Consider the following 25,940-nt stretch of genomic DNA (forward strand, 5'->3'; position numbering starts at 1 on the left):
AAGTGGCGATCCTGTAGAAGGGTCTGGTCTTCCTCTGAAGGTCCAGTGGTGCTTATGGAGCTCTTGTCCTCTGGGAATCCAGTAGGCAAGGTGGTTGTGTTGTTGCAAATGGTGAGATTATATCCAGGTAGGAATGCTTGGTTCCTCCCCCTGGGCGGAGCATCCCACAATGGGATGGTGTAATTTTATCAGTCCTGCAGTGACACTCAATGGCCCATTAACAGAAGATGGCCCCTGGAGGGCGTTATCAGGGCTGAGCCATGGAAGAGATAAAGAACACTGCCCCACCTGTTGATAACAGTTTATGGAGATGGGGACAGAAAACACTTTTGGTTACATCTGACACTGTAACCTAAAACAGTGAGGCAATCCCTGCTCGGGGTGGGGGGTGAACACCACCCCCCTTACCCAAACTGGCTCCGGTGTAAAACCCCCACCCTGGGAAGGCCACGCACACAGGGGACAATGTCACACTTGCCCCGCCCCAGGGGAGATCTCTGTCCCTGTCACTCCCTTGCTCTCTTCTCTTTTTCTTTCCATCTCTGTCTACCTCACATTTACTGTTCAATAAAATCCACTTTGGATTTGGTCTTGCTAGCACCTTAATTGGGGCAGAGGCATCTCTCTAACAATTTCATTATCCAGATTGCAACATTATTTTGCACAGTGAGTTCAGGGCACTGTTGTCTGACCCCAAGTGCCTTTGACAACAGCATGGTTCTCTCCTCTGAGGAGTTTGTGGCTCTTTCTGGAGGAACTCTTGGAAACTTGGATGCAGCTTCCTCTGAGTGACTTTAGGGAGAACTTATGAGGAAAATAGCTCTTGTGGGTGGCCAGTTTAAAGAAAATATTTTGTTTTTCTTCTTTGAAAAGTCTGTTAAAATCACTGGAGGAAAGGGACCAAATGATACCAGCAAGACTGACAAGGATCATTCACCACCCGGTGAGGAACACAAGGCTACTTAAATCCTACAAGAAGCCCAGCTCAAGTAGCTAAATTCCCAAATAACTCCTGAATTCATGGGCTTTGGGGGAAGAATCATTATTTTCTTGGTCCCTGTCACCTTTGTGATAGTTACACAGACCTTTCCCTTCCTTTTAATAATCTGTATTGGGCCAAATTTCCGTGTTTGTTTTTTTTTTTGGAACCTCCCAGCATCTGAGCTGGAGCTGTGCTTGAACTGATGAAATTTGGAATTGCTAGAGAATTGCTTCTGTTGTTGGTTTATTAATGTTTGGGATTTATTTGTGTTTCCATCAGAAATGACTTGTGGGAAGAGCAAATCTTCCTCAAGGCATTTTATGTAGGGTTAACTTTGATTTCTGCTGAGTTTGTTTTGTCCAGTGTCCAGGCGATGCTCAAGGGGTCTCTGGTTTTGGTTTGGCCCTAATTTACTTCTGATTTGTCTTTATCACTTAAAAACACCTGGAAAATGACTATAAAGAGTATTGACCAGATATGTCAAAAGTCCCACCATTTAAGAGGTATTTGAGGTGGAATTTACTGTTTGGGAACATATTCTGGAGGATTTGTGGCTTCATGGGGGATATCTGGTAGTGTTCTCCATATCTTTGCACTCCAAAACCCAAGGTGGATTGGTCTGTCACCTCAAAGTGACTCAATCCTACCTCAAAATGGCTGGTTCCCACCTCAGCCCCATGCCAAAATTGCTCAATTACTCAGCCTCCAGGATGAGATGGGGTTGGAAGGAGATCGGAAGAAGTGAGATCCAAATTTGAGGTTGTGGGGTCAGGACTGTGTGGGGCTGAGTGGGTGTGATTTATTTTGATAATAAGTAAAACTCTCAGAATTATTGATTTTAGTCCCATTCATTTTCTGTCAGTTCTGGTTTGCTTTTCAGAGTGCTGCCTTCTCAGCTGATTTTGTTTGTGTCCTCCTGTCCCAGACTGAAAAGCAAGATGTGTTCTATTTGCCATCTGTATGGCAGTTGTCCTGTGTTAAGTGGGCAGTTTTTCCTTATCTCTTCCACAATCAATCCTCCCTCAGGGGAGACATCTGCTGATAATGGGCTATTGAATGTCACTGCATGACTGATAAGAACTGTAACATCCCATTGTGAGATGCTCCGCCCTGAGGGAGGAGCCAAGCATTCCTACCTGCATCCAGTCTTGAGATTCTGACCCACCAACACAGATTTTTCTGTGCTGGATTTCTCAGAGGAACAGCTGCCTCTTCCTCTTCAGAAGAAGACTCCCATTCCTACAGGATCACTTCTCCAACAGAACCACACCTGACACTCCTGGAGGACTGCACCCATAATTCCAATTGGACTGTGTTGGACAGGGTGTCAGGTTGTATTCTGACTCTGTCAGTGTTGTTTTAGTTTACTGCATTCTTTATTATATCTTTTTGTTTTTTTCGCTAATAAAAAGCTGTTATTCCTGCTCCCATATTTTTACCTGACAGGCCCCCTTAATTTCAAATTTATAACAATTCAGAAAGAAAGAGTCTACATTTTTTCATTTCAGGGGAGGCTCCTGCTTTCCATAGAAGACACCTGTCTTTCCAAACCAAAACACCTCCTTTCCCTCCTGCCTTCCTTTTCCTGCTCTGTTTCTCTCTCAGTGCCTCCTTTGACCAGGGCAGCTCCAACCAAAGGCCCTGCCCTGATTTAATTCCCAATCCACGAGCTACAATGACTACGGGTGAAGTTATGAAGGCTGGCAGTGAAATGTCACTGTAGGATCTTGCTCCAATTTTGCTTTTGGTCCCTTCTTAAGAGCTTTGCCTTCAAGGGCAGGAACATCTTTTCCTGGCTGGGAACTGCAATTCCAGCCCCTGGGAGCGTGTGCCATGGATCCCAGAGGGGTATTCCCGAGGCTCCCAGGGTGCTGCTCCTGCCATGCCTCCCAAGGAGCTGTGCAGGGCAGGGGACAAGGTGCAGCAGCTGTGTTGGTGCTGCAGTGCCACAACAGCCCCTGGTTCCAGAAGTTTCCGCACTGCCAACAGCAGTTCCTGGGTTCCATGATGCCCTGCTGTGTCCCCATGGATATTTGGTGTCATGAAGTTCTTCAGTGTCACAATGGCCACCTCGCTCCATGAGCTTCCACAGTGTCCAAATGGCCTCCTTGGATGGGCAGTGTCAGCATGGACCATTGGCTCCATGCAGCCCCGCTGGGTCACCATGGACTCCTTGGTTCCATGAGGTTCTGGGGGTGTCTCCATGGTCTCCTTGGATCCACTGTGTCACAATGGACCACTGGATCCACGTGGCCCTGCTGTGCCACCATGGCCCCTTGGTTCTATGGGACCCCAGGGTCACAATTGACTCCTTGCTTCCACGTCACCCCCTCAGTGCCAAAATGTCCCCTTCGCTCCATGGGGGACACAAAAGATTTATAGAAACATTGAGGAAATCCTGCTTAACACAACTGGGAACATCTATTTGCATTCCAAAGAGAGGTTAAAGGTGAGGATGGCCCCAGCAGCTTCCATCTGCAATAGAGATCCAGGGAAAAGACAGGGACGGAGAATTCAGCTGGGAGACTCAGAGAATTCTGCTTCCAGAGATCATTTCTGGTCACACTGTCCCTTGTAGAAAGGTGACACCATTCCATGCAGCCTGTACTGAGCAGGTGGTTCCTGAGTGGGGTTTGTTGTATAGGAAACCTGCTCAGGCTTTTCCATTCTTTCTTTCCCAAGAGGAAAACTTCTCCTGGGTCTGTGTGCAGGCAGAGCCCTGAGGAGAGCAGGTGGGACACGGTGCAATGGGCTGGGTCATGGAGCTGCAGAGCTCAGGGACAAGGTTCTGCTGCAGGGCACAGGGATGTCAGTGCCAGGTGGGCAATGTCAGACATGATGAGGCTGGGGGTGAGGAACAGCTTGTCCAAAAAGGGTCATCCCTCAAGGGGCTCATTCTTCTACATGCCCAGACCTCCTAATGAGACAGTGAGCATCAAGATCACCTGGGGAATGCTTCTATCAGCTCTTCTCTGAACTCGAAAACAAAACAATATTGCTTTTATAAAAGATAAAAATCAGGAGGTGCACTTGGAAATCTTCCTCCTTACAAGAACTCCAAACTGACTGCAATCAGCTGCACAAGTCCTGGAGATTTTCAGACAATTGAAGGAAGACAAAGAGCACCTGAGGGCTTTCTGTATTTTAATAATCCCTATGCTGGATTTGGGGCTGAGTCCAGGACCCTCAGAAGGCTGAAGGAGCTGCTCAAGGAGTCAGAAGCAAAACTCCAAATCCCTTGGAGCATCACTGAGGGCAGGGACTGCCAAAGGCTACCAGGGACTGGAGAGAGCAGATCCTTGAGGCCAGGACTGCAGGGAGCCCAAGGCTCAGAGCAGGGAACTGCAATGCTGAGCAAGGCCTGGGCTGGCTGGGGGAAGCAGAAAGGCCAAGCCCTGAGCCCAGCCTGGCACAGCAGGGCCTGTCCCTCACGGGTGACTCGGGGCTGTTTGTGGGGCAGGGGGGATGTGAGGGGCAGCAAGGACAAATGTCACAAACCTGCATGACCCTGGAGATCCTCATGGAACCAAGGGACCATTGTGACACTGTGCTGACTCATGGAATCAAGGAGACCATTGCGAACTCAGAGACCCCAAGGAACCAAGGGTCCATGGTGACCTTGTGCAGCTGCAGTGTCACAGAGGAGCCGTTGTGACACAGCGAGGGCACACGGAGCCCAGGGGCCATTGTGGCACATCAGGGCTTTGTGGAACCACGAAGCCATTGTGACACTGCAGAAGCAAGGGGAACATTGTGACACTTCAGGGCCTGATGGAACCAAGGAGACCATTGTGACACTCTGTGGTCCCACAGAACCAAGGTAACATGGAACAGGTCTGGCTGGCTGAGCCTCCTGGGGAGCACCTGACAGGTCTGGCTGACCTTGGCATGTCGAGGGCTGCTTCTCATCTGCCCCTGAAGCACTGGGGTGTCGGCCTGATTTTTTAAGATTTTCTAAAACCTTCTGAGTTTACATTCTTGTAGCAAATTTTCTCACACAACTTTCTGTAAATAACTTATTGCTTTGCATTCCTTCATAGAGGAGGAGAAATTTGATGGACGGTAGTTTGTCCAGTGTTGTTGGATAGGTGGTCCTTTCACCCTCCAATCCACTGTCACCTTTGGAAAACAATAAATGTTGGAGTCAGAAATAAATTACATTTCTTTTACCGTCACAAACGCAAAGGTGCCCATCATGTTTTCTCATGTCCCATAGTGACACTGGGGCTCTGGGCTTTCCTTCCTATGGGAGAGAACTATTCTTCTCCTCCAGGGGCCTATAGCCAAAACTGGAATTCCTCCTCCAAATTTCCTTATATTGCAAGGATTGTTTATAGATGAATTCTGCCAGGAGAGACAGATCTGGTTGCCTTGGTGACCCAGGGGGCACCTCTCATCTGCCTTTCAAACACTGGCACCATGTGCTTTTCTTTATTATGGGGAAAAACCATCCATCTCAACCAGGTACCCATGGCCAAAATTGGGCATCTGCCTCCAGAATTCCCTATATCCAAGGATAGCTCCCAGAAAAATGATGCCAGGAATCACAAATCTGGCTGGCCTTGGCTTCCTGAGGGATGGCACTCATGTGCCTCTGAAACACTGGGACCCTGTGCTTTCCTTCCTAAAGAAAAGAATTCATCTTCTTGTCTAGGTGTCCACGGCCAAAACTGAGATTCCACCTCCAAAATGCCCTATGTTCAAGGATAGCCCCTAGATGAAAGTTGTCAGGAGAGAGAGGTCTGGCTGGCTTGGCCTGAGAGTGGCCACTTATCATCTTCTTCCAGAACACTTGGATTTTGTGCTTTTCTTTCCTATAGGAAAAAAACATCCATCCTGAGCAGGCATCCATGGCCAGAACTGGGATTCCACCTCCAAAACTCTATACATCCAATGATTGCTCCCAGTGAAATCTGCCAGGACAGACAGATCTGGCTGCCCTTGGCCTCTTGGGGATGCCTCTCACCTGCTTTCAAAACACTGGGGTCAGTGGTTTCCTTCCAATGAAAAAGACCTGTCCTTCTTCTCAAGGTGTTCATGGTCAAAACTGAGATTCCTTCTCCCAAATTCCATATATCCAAGGATCTCTCCATGACAAAAGCTGCCAGGACAAACAGGTCTGGCTGGCTTGGGCTCTCAAGAGCCACCTCTCTTCACTTCTGCTTTTGAAACACTGGGGCTCTGTGCTTTCCTTCCTATGGAAAAGAACTGTCCTTCTTATCTACGCAGAAATGGCTGAAATTGGGGTTCCACTTCCCAAATTCCCTATATCCAAGGGTTGCTTTCAGACAAAAGCTACCAGGACAGAGAAGTCTGGCTGGCTTAGGCCTCTGGTGGAAGCCTTTCATCTATCCCTGAAACACTGGTGTTCCGTGCTTTTCTTCCTGTGGAAAAGAACCATCCTTCTACTTTGGGTGTCCATGTCTGAAATTGGGATTCCACCTCTAAAATTCCCTATATCCCAGGGTTGCTCCAGACAAAATCTGCCAGTACCATCAAGTCTGGCTGGCCTTGGCCTCTGGTGGCTGCCCCTGCCACACTGGGGCTCGGTTCTTTCCTTCTCATGGAGATCACTGTGACACTGTGGGCACCTCATGGAACCAAGGGGATCATTGTGGCACCACTGGAGCCCATGGAACCAAGGGGCCATGGTGACACCGTGGGGCTTCATGGACCCAGAGACCATTATGACTCTGTGGGGCCTGATGGAACCTTGGAGACCATTCTGACCCTTCAGGGCCCTGTGTCACCAAGGGGGCATTGTGACACCTCAGAGTCTCCTGGAAGCAAGGTACCCCATGGAAGTGAGGGAACATGGAACAGGTCTGGCTGGCTTGGCTTGCCAGGGGCCACCTGACAGGTCTGGCTGATGTTGGAATGCCAAGGGCTGCTTCTCATCAGCTCCTGGAGCAAAGGGGCTATGTGCTTTCCTTGCTATAGAAAAGAACTGTCTGTGTTCAGATGCCCATTGCCAAAACTGGTATTCTCCCTAAACAATTTCCTGTATGCAAGGTTATGTTTTAGGAAAAAAACAGCCAGCTCTGGCTGACCTTGCACTGTGGTGGTCACCTTTCATCTGCCCCTGAAACAATGGGGCTCTGTTCCTTCATTCCTGTGGAAAAGAAATGGTCTTCTTGTCCATGGTCCATGGCCAAAATTAGACTATGGCCTCCTAAAGTCCGTATATCCAAGGATTGCTCCCAGACAAAAGTAGCCAGGACAGACAGGATGGGTTAGCCCTGTCCTCTGGTAATTTTCACAGACCATGAGCTGAATATTTTTATTAGAAAACACCTTGGAGAGGGCCCAGGGATCTCCCAATGAGAGGTTTTGGGGGCTTGGGCTCATGACCACTACATATGGACAAGTTACAGATGAGAAAGCCTGGCTGGGTCTCTCTCCCTTCTGGCCCCACAGAGGTGCCGAGGCCGGCCCAGCCCCGTCTCGGCCGTGGGGCCGGGCGGCTCCTGCCGTGGGGCCGGGCCCCTTCCCAGGGAGCCGCCAGGCGCCATCGGCTGCCGGGCAGGGCAGGGGAGGCCGCGGGGCCGAGGCCGGGCCGTGGCTGCGGGTGCTGACATCTGGCCCTGCCGAGCCCTGCCCCGCTGCCAGCCCGGGCCCGGCCAGGATCCGCCGGGCCCCAGGAGCAGCCCCGGGCCGGGCCGGCTCGGCCAAGGCTCTGCCGCCCTTGGGCTTCGCCCGCAGCCGGCGGGCAGGGCAGGAGAAGCCATCGGCCCCGGCCGTGCTGCTGCTGGGCTCTGGCCTGGCTGCTGAGATCCTGGCCCTGCCCCAGCGTGGCCCAGCCTGACACAGCCCCAGCGCAGCCGCTGCAGAAACCTCCATGGCAAAACAGCTCCGGCCGCAAGCACCGAGCCCGGCCGGGCTCACGGAACCATCTGCAGCCCCGGGAGATATTGACTCTGCCAGTGCTGCCATCCTCCCTCCCGTGAGAGAAAAGGACACAGGGCAGGCACACAGAGGAGCAACATGAACACACCGAGGGCAGGGAAGGGGAAGTTGAGTCCCAGATGGGAGGGATGAGGAGATGCCTTGATCTTGGGGCTGGAATCCTCTGCTAAAGCTGTGGAGAAGGATGTCATTGATACATCAGACTCTCTTTTTCCCTGTAAGGCATTGAAAAGTATGGGGCGATGACTTGTTTCAGCAAAGGCCTCCATGCTAAAGTAAGCAAATGTTGCAGTAGCTGTGATCCCATGAGAGGTTTGAACAGAGAAAGGGAGAACAGTGATGAGACCCTGTGCCCTCAGGGAGAGAAGAAGACCTCTGTTCCCAGAGATGAAGATGATTTCAGAAAGAGATGAAGAGAACCGTTGCTCTTAAACAGCTCATCTCAAAATTAATACCCCATAAGCTGACAAGGGCCATAAGCACGTCTGTGGGAAAATATGGGAGGGAGTTCATGATTGCAGATTTCTCCAGGCAGCTGCTATTTGTGGAAATGAAAAGCCATTTGATAACTGTTTTCTTGTGTAGAAGTGTCCATAACATTAACAAGAGGAACTTCTCTGCCTAAGTGCAGTGAAGAAAGACTATTTTAGAGATGGTAAACTGACTGAAAATTTTAGGTTTTGTCTCTTTACATTGTCAGGTTGTATGGAGAGAGGAAGTGTTCTGAAAGTTTTGTTCTGATTCTTATTACTCTTTCTTTAGTTATTGTTAATACAATTTTATTTATAACCTTTTAAAATTTTGAAAACACTTTGCCTTTCTCGTAATCCTATCTCACAGCAGGAAATGAGTAAGTATATTCTAGTGAGTGCACTAGTAATTAGCCAGCAATGAACCCACCACACTAATTGAAGCATTGGCCGAGAAATCTCAAAATGATGAACCAAAACCACTACAGAAACTTCCTGACAAACTGCACGAGAGCAGAGAGAAATCGAGGCACAGCCATGGTTTGTCAGGACTTGCTTGATCCTAATGAGCCCTGTGGTGCATTTGGAGCTGAGACCTGGAACTTCAGGGCCTGAGAGGAGATTGCACAAACCTTTCCAGGAGTCCAAGTCAGAGGAAAACCCCAAAGTGGTTGGAGTCTAAAGCATTAATGGGACCCACAAAGGTCCATCTATACCACAGGCTCCTCATGGACTCCTTGCAGGAGAGAACTGGAGGCCAGGATGGCACAAGAACCTCTCAGAGACTGAAAATGGCACAAAGAACTCTCAATGTGGAAAGGAAAATCCAAAGTACCTGGCAAAAGTTAAGAATCTCAAAGTATTAATGAGCCCCACTGAGTGCCTGTACAAAGCTCTCAAGAGACTCATTAAAGCAGATAATTGGGGCCATGATTGCACAAACCTCTCACAGAGTCTGTAGCAAAAGGGAAACACCAAGTACCTTAATAAAACTGAAGTACCTTGAAGCATTAATGAGCCCCACTGAGTGTTGTTCCTGACAAAGCCTCTCCAGGGACTAATTAAAGCAGATAATTGGAAGCCATTATTGCAGAAACCTCTCAGAGACTCCAAGGCCAAAGGAAAAGCCAAAGTCCTTTGAAAAACCTGCAGTCCCTGGGAGCATGAAGGAGCCCCCAGGACCATTCCTGACCAAGGCTCCCCAGGGACTCCTTCCAGGAGATCCTTGACCCCACTGGGATGTCGGCATGGGGGGGATGCTGAGGGCAGGACCAGAGGGTGACAGTGCCCAGCCTGGCTGGGGCTGTGCCAGGAGGCCCCAGAGCCTCAGGACAAGGTGTCTCTTCACAGCCCTTGGTGGCACAGACCCTGCTGTGCCCCAGGGCACCAAGACTTGGCTTCTCTTTGTCCCCACCTGTCATCAGTGCCTCCAGTTCTCTGCTCTGCCTGGGGCCTGGGGACACTTTCTCAGTCGTGTCCCTCAGTGGGACCCATTAAAAGTCCAAGAAACTTTGGAGTTGGATTCTGACTTGGAGTTCTGGAGAGGTTTCTGCAGCTCCCTCTCAGGGCCTGATGTTCAGGGCTGAGCACAAAGCCCCAGAGGGTCATTAAAGTCCTTGTGCTGTGTCTGTGCTGCTGAGCTGGGCCGGGCTCCTGGCACAGAGGGTGATCCTGGTAACCAAGCAGAGCTTCAAAAGCACATTTCTCTTGCTGAGCAGCTCTTCTCCCAGCCCAGCAGGGCTGGGGCACTGCCTGCAGCCAGCCCGGGCACAGCACAGAGGCACAGAGAGCTTCAATCAGTCAGGGCTGGGAAGGGGCTGAGAAGTGCCTGGGGCAGAATCACTGCCAGCCCTTGGCACAGCAACCTCTGGCTGCAGGACAATGCAGCTGCAGCTCCTGGAGAGATCTCCTAAAGCTGGAACATCCCAATGCCCACTGACCCGGTGAGTACAACTCTGAGTATTTCTGGTGCTGGGAAGGTGAAATATTCATGAATCTCTGACATTCTGAGGGGTTCTGATCAGTCATAGAATTTTTCCAAGACAACAATTTTGATAAAAAGGAGGAAATTTCCTAAGACTTTTTATTCGGTTTCCTATTATTGGAGAGTGGCAGGGAGGGGGGATAAATATTAATGGTGGATTATGAATTTTGACAAGTGCATGAGACAATATAAGTGTTATTTTAGTAATTAATAGGTTCACAGGAGATCCCTAATGTGCTTTCAGCCACTCTGCCCATGGACAGCAGCTGCAGCATCACCTTTGCTGGAGCCATCAGGCTCAGTCTGCGCTGTCCTTTCTCCAAGCTGCAAACAGAACCTGCCCCAGCCAGTGCCCAGCAAACAGGCAGGGTTCTGTCAGGCCAAGGAGAGTACACAGAGATTTGGGGTCTGGGTGTGCTGGCAGGGAGAGATCAGACGCAGGTAAACACCTGCAGGAGGAACATCTCCAGGAAGCAGAGAGAAGATCAGAGAAGGAGAGAAAACAAATCCCAGAAATGCTGTGGCAGGGAGAGTTTAGAGATGCCCAGAGGATCCCCTCCAGTGCAGCCCCTCCCTCTGAACAAGCCCCCTCCCTCCTGTCCCCCAGCCAAGCCTCTGCCCTCAGGGCCAGGGCTCCAAGGCGTGCAGCCCCTCCTGTGCAGGCAGAGCTGCAGCAGAGCCGTGGGGCAGCTCTGCAGCCCCGGGCCCAGTTCCCTCTGCAGAGCACAGGGCTGAGAGCAGCTGCCCGGCACTGGGGACTCTGGCAGGGGGCACAGCTGGCTCAGGGTGACACAGCTGTCCCCAGTGCCCGGCTCTGGGCAATGCTGGCAGTGCAGTCAGGGAAGGAGCTGCATCTCCCTTCATCCAGTGCCATCAGAAGGACACTTGGAAGTCTCCCTGAGAATTCAGTCCAAGCTGGGAGATTCAATGCAGGGTGCAAACCTGTCCTAGAGCATCTCTGAATTATAAGCTTGATGGGGAAGTGTAGAGGTGTTGTGACACTGAAAATGCTGCTGGGTTGGTGAAATGAGCAAAGTGAGTCTCCACTCATCATATTTCCTCAGAAAATTCACTGTATTCTTCAATGGAAAGGAGATATGCTGAGGGTTTCTGATATGCAAGAATACCAGGAGAAACATGGGGGCAGCATAAGAAGAAAACCTCAAAACAAATACAGAAGTGTATTCATCTGTGTTACAGAGGAGGGTGTATGGGAAATGGCTTTAAGTTTCATTACAGTCATCTCCTCTAACTCTTCACTGACCCTTTCTCCATGAACAGGTGCCCATGTGCAGCCACAGCAAATGTCCAACAGCAGCTCCATCAGCCACTTCCTCCTGCTGGCACTGGCAGACACGCGGCAGCTGCAGCTCCTGCACTTCTGCCTCTTCCTGGGCATCTCCCTGGCTGCCCTCCTGGGCAACGGCCTCATCATCAGTGCCGTAGCCTGCGGCCACCACCTGCACACGCCCATGTTCTTCTTCCTGCTCAACCTGGCCCTCAGCGACCTGGGCTCCATCTGCACCACTGTCCCCAAAGCCATGCACAATTCCCTCTGGGACATCAGCACCATCTCCTACACAGGATGTGTTGCACAGCTCTTTTTCCTTCTGTTCTTCCTTGGAGCAGAGTATTCCCTCCTGACCATCATGTGCTACGACCGCTACGTGTCCATCTGCAAACCCCTGCACTACGGGACCCTCCTGGGCAGCAGAGCTTGTGCCCACATGGCAGCAGCTGCCTGGGCCAGTGCCTTTCTCAATGCTCTGCTGCACACAGCCAATACATTTTCCCTGCCCCTGTGCCATGGCAATGCCCTGGGCCAGTTCTTCTGTGATATCCCACAGATCCTCAAGCTCTCCTGCTCCAAATCCTACCTCAGGGAACTTGGGCTCATTACAGTTGATATGTCTTTCGGATTTGGATGTTTTGTGTTCATTGTTTTCTCCTATGTGCAGATCTTCAGGGCTGTGCTGAGGATCCCCAATGAGCAGGGACAGCACAAAGCCTTTCCCACCTGCCTCCCTCACCTGGCCGTAGTCTCCCTGTTCTTAAGCACTGTCATGTTTGCTCACCTGAAGCCCCCCTCGATGTCCTCCCCATCCCTGGATCTGTCCCTGTCAGTTCTGTACTCGGTGGTGTCTCCAGCCTTGAACCCCCTCATCTACAGCCTGAGGAACCAGGAGCTCAAGACTGCAGTGAGGAGAATGGTGACTGGATGATTTCGGAAACATTAAAGTCCTGGCTCATTTCTGCAAATCGCTTATATTAAAAGTCGTTTTTGATATTTCTTGTTGGTTTCATTTTGCAGGTTCTTATTCTTTGTTTTACTTTTTTCATATTGTCTCTGATAAATGAAATTTTTTGCGCCATTTCTCATTTGGCTTCTCATCATCTTCCCCGTGGCCACAGACTGTGTCAATGAGGGGTTGCGCTTTTCGTGGCTTTAAAGGAACTAAAGGATCTCCCAGCAGAGTTTTCTGCAGAGATGCCCTTTTGTTGCCTTCTCTGGAGCTGCAGCAGCAATGTCTGTGTGCAGAGCTGGGGCAGATCAGGGCTGGCACAGCAGCTGTGCCCAGGAGCAGCAGCACTTGGTGCTGCCAGGGCTGCTCCCGTGGCCCTGCCCCGCTGCCCTGGTGGCCCTGGTGTTGCTGCAGGGCCTGAGTGCTCTCGGGGCCGTGCACAGTCCTGGGGGTGGCAGTGCCAGGGCTGCAGCAGGGACAGGCCATGGGCACTGCTGGGGCAGCGCTGACGCCTCAGGCCAGGGCCTGGGGGCTCCAGGCTCCTTGCCCAGGCTCTCTCAAGAACACGGCCAGGCCAATACTCAGCACAGAAAACCCCCGTGAGCAGCCCCAGGCTGTTGGTGTGGGGACATGAACCTGAGGGAGCACAAATGCCATCAGCCCCTGGGGCCAGGAAGGGCTGGGGACACCAGGGAAACCACTCAGCTTTGTCCTGGCCTCTGCAGTCAGCCAGAAAGTTTGTTCCCATCAGCTGGGAGTTTCCTGTCCCACTGCAGATGCTGCTGCTCAGAGCCAGGGCTGCCTGGCAGCCACCCCCAAACTGCCCTGAGCATTTCCTTAGCTTCACCTTTGCGTTCTTTCTTCTTCCTGATACAATTTCTTCCTGTTGTCCACCCCTATTCCCTCCCCTGCACACAGCCCATCCCTGTTTGCCCTTTCCTCTCTGGCCCCACTCCCCATTGCAGTTCCTGACTTGGCACCATGGGAACATCCCTTGGGGAGCAGGATCATCCCACAAGTGCTGCAGGAATTGTCTGCAGGCTCCTGCAGTGCCTGGTGCTGCTCCCTTGCCAGACGCACCCCAGGCCAGGGGGGCACATCTGGGCTGCTGTGTCTGGCTGTGGGGCTCCCTGTTCTGGGCAGTGAGGAGGAGCTGCAGAGGCTCTGCAGGACTGACAGAATGGGCTTTGGGGCTGTGAGGAGAAGCTGAGGGACCTGGACTGCTGCAGGTTCTTAAGAGGAGGCCCAGGGCTCCTCCTGCAACCACTCCAAGGGTGGTTTCAGAGAATCCCAGCATCAGCAAGGTTGGAAAAGACCTTGGAGATCATCACATCCAAGCTGTGCCCTGACAATGTCTTGTCTCCCCTGAGCTTCCTCTTCTCCAGGATCAACATCAGCCTCTCCTCACAGGACTTGTATTCCAGATGCATCACCGGCTTGTTGCTCTTCTCTGGACATGCTCCAGCCCCTCCATGTCCTTCCTAAATTTGGGGCCCTGTCTTGGTTCGACAAGACAGGAGTCTGTGGAAGAGGGCAAAGCCTCCTGTGCAATGGAGAATGGCAAACCCCCCTCCCTCTGAATTACCAGGATCTTTAAATTAAAAGGCTCTCAGGCAAAGATGTGGGAATGGGAGTAACAATTCTTTACTAGGAGAAAACTAGACAACAATTTAAAAAGGCAAATGCAATCGGTACAAACAAAACCAGTGAGAAAGTCCAGAACCTGAGGAGTCGGGGTGCCCGTAGCAGTTCTGCTGGGACAATTGCTCCCCTTGCAATGGTTGATGAATTGCAGCTGCAGTGGTGATCTTTAGAAGGGTACAGTTTTCCTCTGAAGATCTGGTGGCAGTGGGGCCGGTCTTCCTCTGCGCCGGGGTTGCCTCTGAGCTCCGCTGCCGTCGCCTCAGCGCGCTCTGGCTGCTTCGCTGCGAGATCCCGCGAAGAGAGAGAGAGAGAGCGAGCTGCTTCTCTGGGAATCCCGTGAAGAGAGAGAGAGAGCTGCTTCTCTCGGAGTCCCGCCCAGAGAGCTGCCTCCTCTCCCCAAAAAGCTACCCCTTTAAACAACAATAGAGTGCTTGGCTTCCCCCTCTGGGTGGGAGCCCTCACGGTGTTACATTTACCAGCCCGGCAGTGAGTCAGTCAATAGTGTATAAACAAACCATTGCCTCTACGGGACAAACCATTGTCTCTGAGAGAGATAACAAAAACCTGTCTAACCGGTTTGCCTTCAACAGATGGCAAATAGAATACAAGCTTATCTTACAACCCAGGACAGGCCCAGAACTGGACACAGCACTCGAGGTGCTGCCCAACCAGTGCTATGCACAGGGGAAGAATCACTGCCCTGATCCTGCTGGCCACACCATTCCTGATCCAGGCCAGGAGCCATTGCCCTTCTTGGCCATCTGGGCACACTGCTGCTCATGTCCAGCCTGCTGTCCATCAGTCCCTGCAGGTCCCTTTCTGCCTGGCTGCTGTCCAGCCACTCTGTCCCCAGCCTGTAGCACTGCAGGGGTTGTTGTGGCCAAAGTGCAGGACCCGGCACTTGGACTTGTTAAACCTCACCTTGTTGGATTTGGGCCCTGGATCCAGCCTGTCCAGGGCCCTGTGCAGAACCCTCCTACCCTCCAGCAGACCAACACTCCCAGACAACTTGGTGTCACCAGAGTTCCATGAGTCCCCAGAGTGTCCCAATGGTCTCCATGATTCCATGAGGCCTCCCAGTGTCACAATGTCCCTTTGGTTCCATGGGACCCGTTGGTGTCACAAAGTCCCTTGGATTCTTGGGCCCTGCAGTGTCACAATGTCACCGTGGTCCCTCAAGGCCCTGCAGTGTCACAGTGGATCCTTGGTTCCATGAGGTCTGGCAGGGCAGCAATGCTCTCCTTGGTCCCACAGTGTCACAATGGCCTCTTGGTCCCAAGGGCCACCACGGTGTCAAACATGTTTCCTGCATTCCGTGAGTTCCTGAGGGGCAGCACTGGCCTCTCGGTTCCATAGGGCCCTGCAGGGTCACAATGGCCCGATCATGACACGAGGTCCTGCTCTGTCACAAAGCTCTGCATGGTTCCACAAGGCCCTGTAGGGTCACAGTGGCCTCTTGGTTCCATGAAGCCTCAGAGTGCCACAATGAATTCCTTGGTGCTGCAGTGTCCTGGAATCTGACACTTCCTAAATTGGGGACCCCAGAACTGGACCCAGCACTCGAGGTGCTGCCCAACCAGTGCCCAGCACAGGTGAAATGTGGATGAAAACTAAAAACCCCACAATTCCAATAAAGATTTGTAAAGAATGGTATGTTTATTTACAGAGCTGGACACATGTAGGGACTCATTGCCCTTCAATGGACATGCGCACCCCTGAGAAGTCCCAAACCTTTTTTATTACCCTTAATTAATTTCCATAGGCATAGAATTTCACAATAGGTTCATGCATATTCATTCTCATGATTTCATGTTACACTTACAGCTAGTTACACTTGTTCTTGTCAGAAAGTACAGAAAGAACTCCTGGGTCACTCTGCATGGTCTGTTTAAAGCCCCAAGCAGTCTTTCTTATCTCTTTTTAGTGTGGAAATTTGCATTCTTTCTCTTTAGCTGGGGCAACTTTGCTAGTGCTGCAGTTACCAGACTAAACAGCATATTTCACTCATGTTAGCAAGCTCAAAGGAGCACATTTCACCTAAATCCAAATGGATTTCTACCCTGTTAAATTTTCACTCTGTCTCGCAGGGGAAGAATCACTGCCCTGGTCCTTCTGGCCACAACATTCCTGATCCATAGGAGTGGCAGGGGTTGGATGAGGGAAATGGTGGGGGGTGGGTAGGGACAAAGTGTTATTGGTTGTCAGCCATGAAGGATCATGATTTTCATATGTATTCAGATTGCATAACAAGGTGCTGGGGGTCAATATCAATTGGATATTGCTGATATCAAGATATAAATAAGAAAAGTTAAAAGGACAAAACAATTCTCTCTGCATTGTTTTCAATATAGTCTATCCAGTTTGAAGACACTTCTGTAATCTGGTCCTGTCCTGACTGGGCCAAGGGCTACAGCATGAGCGATCTCCTGCTTGATCTGGGTGAAAGCTTGTTGCTGCTCAGGGCCCCAGTGGAAATTGTTTTTTTTGCGGGCGACCAGGTAGGGAGGGCTCAAAATCTGGCCATACTTGAGAATGTGCATTCTCCAAAAACCTATGGCACCTAGGAAAGCTTGTGTTTCCTTCTTGGTGGTGGATAGAGACATCCCAGTGATCTTATTGATGACCTCAGTTGGAATCTGACTGTCCATCTCGCCACTTTACCCCAGGAACTGGATCTCTCAGGCAGGACCCTTGACTTTGCTCTTCTTGATGGCAAAGCTTCCAGCAGAACCTGGACGATCCTCTCTCCTTTCTCAAACACTTCCATTGCTGTGTTCCCCCACCAGTGATATCACTGATGTATTGCAAGTGTTCTGGAGCTTCACCCTTTTCCAGTGCAGCCTGGATCAGTCCATGGCAGACGGTGGGGCTGTGCTTCCACCCCTGGGGCAGTCGGTTCCAGGAGTACTGCACGCCCCTCCAGGTGAAAGCAAACTGAGGCCTGCATTCTACTGCCAGAGGAATGGAGAAAAACACATTAGCAATGTCAGCAGTGGCGTACCACTCTGCTGCCTTGGACTCCAGCTCGTACTGGAGTTCCAGCATGTCTGGCACAGCAGCGCTGTGGAGTTACTTTATTCAAGCCACAATAGTCCACAGTCAATCTCCATTCTCCATTAGACATGTGCACAGACCAGATGGGGCTGTGGAAGGGTAAGTGGGCCTTACTGACCACCCCTTGGCTCTCCAGCTCACGGATCATTCTGTGGATGGGGATCACAGCATCCCGATCCGTTCAATACTGCCGGCGGTGCACTGTCGAGGTGGCAATTGGCACTCGTTGCTCTTCCACCCTCATGAGTCCTACTGCAGATGGGTTCTCTGACAGTCCAGGCAAGGCGTTCAATTGCCTAATGTCTTCCGCCTCTACAGCGGCTATTCCAAAAGCCCACCTGAGTCCCTTTGGGTCTTTGTAATATCCATTCCGGAGGAAGTCTATGCCTAGAATACACGGAGCATCTGGGCCAGTCACTATAGGATGTTTCTTCCACTCCTTCCCAGTCAGGCTCACCTCGGCTTCCACCAGAGTCAATTGTTGTGATCCCCCTGTCACACCAGCAATGGAAACAGGCTCTGCCCCCACATGTCCCGATGGTATCAGAGTACACTGTGCACCAGTATCAACTAAAGCATCATATTTTTGTGGCTCTGATGTGCCAGGCCATCGGATCCACACTGTCCAGAAGATCCGGTTTTCCCGTGCCTCTCCCTGGCTAGAGACAGGGCCCCTCTAACACTGGTTATCATTCCTTTCCTGGGCATACATACTAGAGGTCCCTTCAAGGGGGTCTGACACATCATACTTGGCAGCTCGATCATGGGGGGTTCAGGCTGCCTTCACTTTACTGGAATTCCCTTGGTCAGTGCTTCCCTCCTTGAGCTGACACACCCACACTGCCAGGACAGAAATGGGTTTTCCATCCCACCTTCCCATGTCTTCCCCATGGTCACGCAGAAAGAACTCCAGGCCAGCCCGTGGGGCGTACCCTCTCTCTCTGGCTGGGGAACGTTGGGCTCTGACTTTGGGGCCTGTGACTCGCACTGGGGCAATGTGGGAACTGTTCCTCCTCACCTCCTCCCTCATCTCCCTCATCTCCTCTTTGAGTTCCTTGCCCACAGCAGAGCCATGAGCCTGCACTGGGCCATGGATCATACTCTCACAATTTCTCAGCTGTTGGCAGCAGAGCCCACTGTCTCTCGGCTGTTATCGGCATTAATTGTGGCAGTGAAGGTGGTGTACTGAGATGGCCTCAGCCTTGCCAGACTCCACAGCATTTGCCCTGTGCTCCTGACCTTGTCAGGGTCATTATCATGATGTCCATCCCTCCCAAAGAGTACCTCCAATGCTGCCACTTCCCTCAGCTGTTGGATCCCTTCCTCAAGGTTTTCCAGCACGTTCTATGCTGGTGCTCCTGCATTCTCTCCCTGTGGACAAACCTCTCTCTGGCACTCATTAAAATCCGCTCCCAGAGGCAAAGGCTCCCTTACAAAAATCTGATTCATACCTGAGTCCTGGGTCAAGGGTCCCAAATTCCTTGCCTCACCAACACCCAGCTGGACACCTGTACCCATGAGGTCTCAGACTTGAAGCAGTCAGGTTGTATAAGCCTCACGTCTCCATCGTTCAATGTCCTTGTGCAGGTTACAGAGACTTTTGTACATCAGGGACTCGGTGATGATCACAACCTCTGGCTCCCCTGTGGGTTGTGAGGGCCTTCCCTTATCTGGGTGCTCTGATTCCATCTTAGACCTCCTTGTTTCTACAGGGGCGACTGCTGCTGGCTGTGGCTGCCTTTGTGGCTCAGCTGGAACCTGGACAGTTGTAACATCTGTGGGTTCCACTGCTGCCCCATCAGACTCTCCTTTTTCGAGGCAGGGGGAGGGCTTCTCACCAGCTGGGGAAATGCACTCCTTCAGCATCTCCTGCATCTCCCTCAGCAGACCCCCACCGAGTCTGGGTGGTTCATATCTGGGGTGGCTGTGGGGCAGGGTCAGGCTCTGGGGCAGCAGCATCCCTGGTCTCTGGGGCCGTGTCAGGTTCTGGGCTGGGTGTCAGGGTGGTTATCCAGGTTAATCTTCCCTTGTCTCTCAGTGCCAAATAGAACAGGGCTAACAGCAACACAGCCCCTGTATGATATCATTGGTATTTGGAGTGGATCTGAGCCCTTCACAAACTGGTGGAGCAGACCCAAAGAGATGGTTAAAGGCTTGGGATAAAATTTCCCCTGGTGTAATTTCCTCACAGTAGGTGCCATTATTAAAGTAACCCCAAAAACACACAGTCAGTGTGTGATAGCTGTGAATCCATGTGCCTGCTTCCCAGAGGAAGTTAAAAATCCATTAATACTTCCCCTAATTCACCCATAAAACAAACCGGAGAACAGCCACAGCAGCCTTGGCTGTAGGAGCCGTGTTTAGATCAGGGCCTGCAAATGGAGAAATGCAGCCATGGTTCCGTGTCACCCAAACCAGGGCAGGCTGGAGCACAGGGTGCCGCTGAACGAGGTTTCTGTAGCAGCACACAGAAATTGGATTACTCAAGAACTGTTATTCTCTTTTTTGTTTCTGTGCCCTCAAGCCGCACGTTGGGTGCCAAAATCTGTCTTGGTTTGCAAAGACAGGAGTCTGCTAAGGAAGGCAGGAGCCTCCCTGAAATGGGGAAAAAAATAAATGTAGAACCCCCTCCCTGTAAATTGCTATAAATTTGAAGTTAAGGGCGACTCTCAGGCAAAAATATGGGAGCAGGAATAACAGTTCTTTATTAGGGAAGAAAATAAAAAGATAAAATAAACAATGCAGTGAACCAACCTCTAACAGATGGCAATTGAATACATCTTGCCTTGCAATCTAGGACACAACTTATTCAGCATGAATCACATCCATTTACCACATGCCCCTTACCCACAGATATTGCCCACCTGAGACTGACATGCCAAAACATTTTTAAAAAATTATGCATTTTTCTTCATAAATAAAATTTAATTAAATTTTAATAAATTATTTTAATTAATTAATTTTAGCTTAATAACAATTAAAATTTTATTTTGCTTATGAATAAAAATATTGATCAATATTTTATTATTTCATTTTAATGCTTGTATAAAAAAATCTCTATATGTGTCTTGTAACCAAAAAATTATTGGTCATTGGATCTAAGTAACACAATTAATTCATTGACCACTATTGGCTATTGATTGGGCACTCGGGGGGCTCGGGCGGGGCTCGCTGGGGCGCGGGGGCTGATGGGAGTTGTAGGCGCGGGTACAATGCAGTGTAACGGGGCCGCGGAGCATCACGGGAGTTCCAGGCACAGCGGCAGCGGCACTCGGTGGGGCGCGGGGCATGACGGGAGATGAAGTCTCGGCTGGAACAGCGCTGTCCGTGCGCCGCGGAGCATGATGGGAGCTGTAGTCCCGGAAGTGGCTCGGATGCGGCGTTTGGGGTCCGGGAAGGCCTCGGGGACACTTTTGCATGGGGCAGATGGGCGGCGGATACTGGGGGGAGCGGGGTGTGTGTGTGTGTGTGCATGCGTGCGTGCGTGACTTGTGCGTGCGTGCGTGAGTGCGTGTGTGTGTGTGTGTGTGTGCGTGCGTGCGTGCGTGCGTGAGTGCGTGCGTGTGTGTGTGTGTGTGTGCGTGTGTGTGCGTGTGTGTGCGTGTGTGTGTGTGTGTGTGTGTGTGTTTGTGGAGCGCGGGGCATGTCGGGCGTTGTAGTCCCGACCCCATGGGACTCTAGTGGTCTGCGTGGCATTATGGTGTGGGAACCCCAGCCTTGTTTTGGGGCCACATGTGGTGGTGAAATTCCTCCTCCAACCCGTGCTTCCAAAGAAAAACTCCGCAGGCTTAGCTGTTCGGTCTCAAGGCAGTTTATTGCTAGTTATCTAACAGATTATGTTCTTGGACTGCAGCTATTTGATCAGTGGCCTGGGTAGAGGCACACACACACCCTGACATCCTCTCTATCTGCTGTCTTCTTCGTCTCTCTCTCCGCCCAGGGTTGCTGCTATCTTTTATAAGATATATTACGTATAACATGTTTACAATTATTCCCCAATACCTACTACCTACGTTGCCAAGTGTTTTTCTACTCTAAACCAATCTGTGAGTGCCAACATCACCAAGAACATGGAGGTAAGGAAGAAGAAGGAAGAAGGATGGGTTCAGCCCACTTTCCTCCATCTTAGAACTTCTGACCCCCATGTACAAAGCGAAAACCCCCCTGTACATGTGCTAAAACCCCCCTGTACAATACTAAAAAAATTTCCCCTCTACTTCGTAACTACTTATACTATACTATCTAACTTTTTGTGATTGCTTGTTCCACCTCCAAAGCTGGTAATTCATTCCATGGCTCAAACTCAAAATCACAGTTGTTTTTCAGCTGTCTGCCAGGGTCTAGAATTCCTCTGACCAAGGCCTGGAACCTCTAAAAATGTCTGAGAGACATTTTGAGTTCCCACATTTAATCATTAGAATAATCATGAGAAACTGTGGTCAGGGACCTAAGAAAGATCACAAGAAACTCATGTCAATGTATATAAAAGAACAATATAAATTTAATAATTAATATATGAGTTATGTAATGATAGAATATAAAATACTTTCAGCTCAAAAGCCATGTTCGAGTCAGATTTGGGTCTGTACACCTGACTCCCAGAGCTCTTCGTAAATCACCTGCATATAATCATATCCCGTGATTATGTGTGTTCCGGAACGCTAACACCAGGGCCAGCGAGGGTGCACTGGGCTGTGGGCAACCCCTGTTCCTGGGCATCCTGAGGGGCTGGAGCAGCCTGGAGGCAGCCTCAGCACAGGGGCTTTGGTCTTACATGGACCAAGATTTCCTTTGGTGCCACGTCCCCGCCCCAGACTACTGTCCTCAGCCCCGGCTAGCTCTCCTGCAGGGTGAGTAGGGCGAGTGGAAGCACCCTCCGCTGTACCAGGCTGGGCTTTGGAGAGTGCTTTGTGGGTCCTGAGGTCGCTGCTGATTCCAACGGCGAGGAAATGAGGAGAGACACTTGTTGGGGGCGAAAATCCGATGTTTATTAAGGTCCTCTGGATCCAACAGCACTGGAGGGGGCCAGCCAACAAGTGCAACTCCAGGGTGCTGGCAACATGTTCCATAGGGAGAGGGAGGGGGGCCGATCAGCCAGTGGGGAACAGACAGGAGTGACTCTGTGGGGATTGATATCTGGGGGATCCAGTGAGAGGGAGACAGGGGAGGGGTCCCAGGACCTCATCCAATCACTCGGTGCCCTGCATGGAAGTTTCCAGAGGTAGAGGAAGGGGCACCGAGTGACAGACAAGGCACTTGGAAGGGGGCAAGGAACTGGCTTGGCATTTTCTAGGGAAACTGACACTTGGGGAAAGGCGGGAAAACTCAGGGAGAAACCAATACAGTATGGGGGGGCACTGGAACAAACCATGACAGAATAAAGATGTAATAAAACATATAAAACCGCAACTCCACAGTTTGGTTAATAAAATTGTTAGAGAGATGCCCCTGCCCCAATTAAGGTGCTAACAAGACCAAATCCAAAGTGGATTTTATTGAACAGTAAATGTGAGGTAGAGAGAGACATGGAAAAAGAAAAGGGGAGAGAGCAAGGGAGTGACAGGGACAGAGATCTCCCCTGGGGTGGGGCAAGTGTGACATTGTCCCCTGTGTGCGTGGCCTTCCCAGGGTGGGGGTTTTACACCCGAGCCAGTTTGGGTAAGGGGGGTGGTGTTCACCCCCCACCCCGAGCAGGGATTGCCTCACTGTTTCAGGTTACAATGTCAGATGTAACCAAAAGTGTTTTCAGTCCCCATCTCCATAAACTGTTATCAACAGGTGGGGCAGTGTTCTTTATCTCTTCCATGGCTCAGCCCTGATAACGCCCTCCAGGGGCCATCCTCTCTTAATGGGCCATTGAGTGTCACTGTAGGACTGATAAAATTACATCATCCCATTGTGGGATGCTCCGCCCAGGGGGAGGAACCAAGCATTCCTACCTGGATATAATCTCACCATTTGCAACACCAGGACCACCTTGCCTACTGGATTCCCAGAGGACAAGAGCTCCATAAGCACCGCTGGACCTTCAGAGGAAGACTAGACCCTTCTACAGGATCACTGCTTTAACAGAATCACGTTCATCACTCCAACCGGGCTGCAGCCACAATTTCATCAGACTGCTACCACCACCCTGATTATCAGGGTGTCAGGTTATATCCTGACTTTGTCAGATTAAGCCAGTGTTTCTCTATTATTGCCTTGATTTTAATTTTTTTATTCAATTGTCATTCTGTCTTAGACTCTCCCTGGTTTGCCTTCAAACCAGTACAAAACTCACTGTGCTTATCCCTTGTTTTCTTCCCAAAACAGGATTTTCCCATCCCCAACCCTTTGCTAGATGGAGAAGGCTATGAGGAAGAGGAAGATGCCCTGGGACACCAAGGCAGGTGAGGAGGAAGTCAGTGCCCCTTCCCCCTCTCTCCTGCTCCATCTCCCAGCTCAGCCTGGCCCCCTGCTGCAGGACAGCCCCGCTGCTGGTGCCCTCCTGCCGGGGACGCACTGGGGGGATCTCCTTGTCCTTCCTTGTTGCACAGAGGCAAATCCCATCCTCTCCTTGTCCTTCCTCCCCCAGAGCAGGAGCTGCGGATGGAGACCAGGAAAGACATATCCCTGCAGCAGAACCTCATGGAAGAAGCCATTTTGAGCAACTCCACAGAACAGGAATCCAACAGGGAGGAAAATCCCTGGAGATCTCACAGGAGGAGGGGCTGCAAGCCCAGCCCAGGATGCTCTGAGGAGGAAAGACCCACTCTGGGCCAGGAAGGTGGGCAGAGCTTCAGCCAGAGCTCGGAGCTGGTGGTCCCTGAGAAGCTTCCTGATGGGGAGAAGTCCTACAAGTGTTTGGAGTGTGGGAAGAGCTTCAGGCAGAGCAACAATCTGAAACGACACCTGATGATCCACACCGGGGAATGGGCCTATGAGTGTGGAGAGTGTGGGAAGGGATTCAGCTGGAGCTCAGAACTCATCAGGCACCAGCGCATCCACACTGGGGAGAGGCCCTATGAGTGTCCCGACTGTCAGAAGAGGTTTCACACCAGCTCTGATCTCCTCAAACACCAGCGGATTCACACGGATGAGAGGCCTTTCCGCTGCCCTGATGTGGGAAGGGCTTCAAGCACAACTCTCACCTTGTCAGGCACCGGCGCATCCACACCGGGGAGAGGCCCTACGAGTGTCCCCTGTGTGGGAAGAGCTTCACCCAGAGCTCTGACTTGACCAAATACCAACGGAGGCACCAGTAAGGGCAACCCTGCGAGTACCCCAACTGCAGGAAGAGCTTCGTGCTCTGCTCCAGCTCCATCCCCCACTGCAGGACCCACATTGGGCACAGGTCTGGTGACCCACATTCCCTGTAATCCATGTTGGGAACAAACCTGGCTGCTTCTCCTGTTGGTTTGGCCCTAATTTTCCTCTGATTCATCTTTATTCTTTAAACACAGACAAAGCAGGGTTAAATTAAAGAAATTGATCAAAAATATCTGAAGTCCCACCATTTCACAGGAGTTTGAGGGGGAATTTAGGATTTGGGGATGGATTCTGTGTGGAGTGCCCCTGTTGCTAAGAGGTAGGAATTTGATCTCACCCTTCTTGTGTTGCTAACAGCTTCTCCCTAGACCCAAACCCTTACTCTACCCCTGGGATACCCTATACAAACCCCACGGCCCTGCCTTTATCCTGCCTTTCGGGGGTAAGAAATGGATTCTGGAACCAAGACCCGTCTCCTTTGTTCCTGCTGCCGGCAGCTGCACCCTCCCTGAACACTCTGAACTCAACTTCTGGAGAATTTGTGGGTTCTGGGGTGATCTTGGGCAGTGTTCTCCATCTCTTTGCACTCCAAAAGCCAAGAGGGATGGATCTGTCACCACAAAACCACTCAACCCCACTGAAAACAACTGAATTTTAACCTATAAAGGCACAATCCCACCTCAAATTGCTTGTTTCCACCTGAAAAAAACTCAATCCTACACAAAGCTCATTCAATTCCACAGCTGCCAGGGTGAGATGGGGTTGGGAGGAGATTGGGAGAAGTGGGATCTCAGTTTGGAGTGGTGGGATGGGGATTGTGTGGGGCTGGGTGGCTGAAATGTATTTGATAGCAAATAAAACTTTCAGAGTTACTGATTTCTGTCCCATTCATTTTCAGTCAATTGTGTTTGCAGAGTGGCTCCTTCTCAGCTGATTAAATTCATATAAAAATCCCTTTTTAAAATCATCTAACTCAAACAATCTAAAACCTAATATCCAAACAAAACCACCCATCTACAATTAAGTTTTTTAAAAATAATTTAACTTTTTTTTGCGTACTTAAGGATGTTATTAAAGTTAAATTATTTGCTTAAAATGTATGATAAATTATAGTGGTGTGTTTTTTTTGTGTTTAGTAAATTTGTAATTTAAAATGTTTTACTAAGGTGTGTTAGATTGTATCTTAGTTTTTTGGATATTTTTTATCTTAAGTCTATTAGATAATGAGTTTAAACTTTCAAAAGGTATTTCTTGGTATATAATTTATTTATTTATATTTATTGGTAATGTTACATTAATAGCCATTGTTGTTTTGGGTTAAATCATTATTGGATTATTGTAAGTAAGAGTTGAAATACTGATGTTTCAATTTTTTTTTCTATTTAATTTTAATTATAATTTATTGATTT

The 25,940-nt window shown here is 50.4% G+C and overlaps 1 protein-coding gene across 1 annotated transcript in view; it reads left to right on the forward strand.

The window, feature by feature from the left end:
- LOC144248770 (uncharacterized) overlaps positions 1-25,043 on the forward strand; it is a 261,668-nt gene extending 236,625 nt beyond the window's left edge. Inside the window, 2 exon segments of the mRNA XM_077790763.1 lie at positions 24,105-24,384; positions 25,029-25,043. Coding sequence (XP_077646889.1) covers positions 24,105-24,384; positions 25,029-25,043 — 295 coding nt within the window.
- Positions 25,044-25,940: the final 897 nt, after the last annotated feature.

The sequence above is a fragment of the Lonchura striata genome, unplaced genomic scaffold, assembly GCF_046129695.1.
Source record: "Lonchura striata isolate bLonStr1 unplaced genomic scaffold, bLonStr1.mat Scaffold_85, whole genome shotgun sequence".
NCBI lineage: Eukaryota > Metazoa > Chordata > Aves > Passeriformes > Estrildidae > Lonchura > Lonchura striata.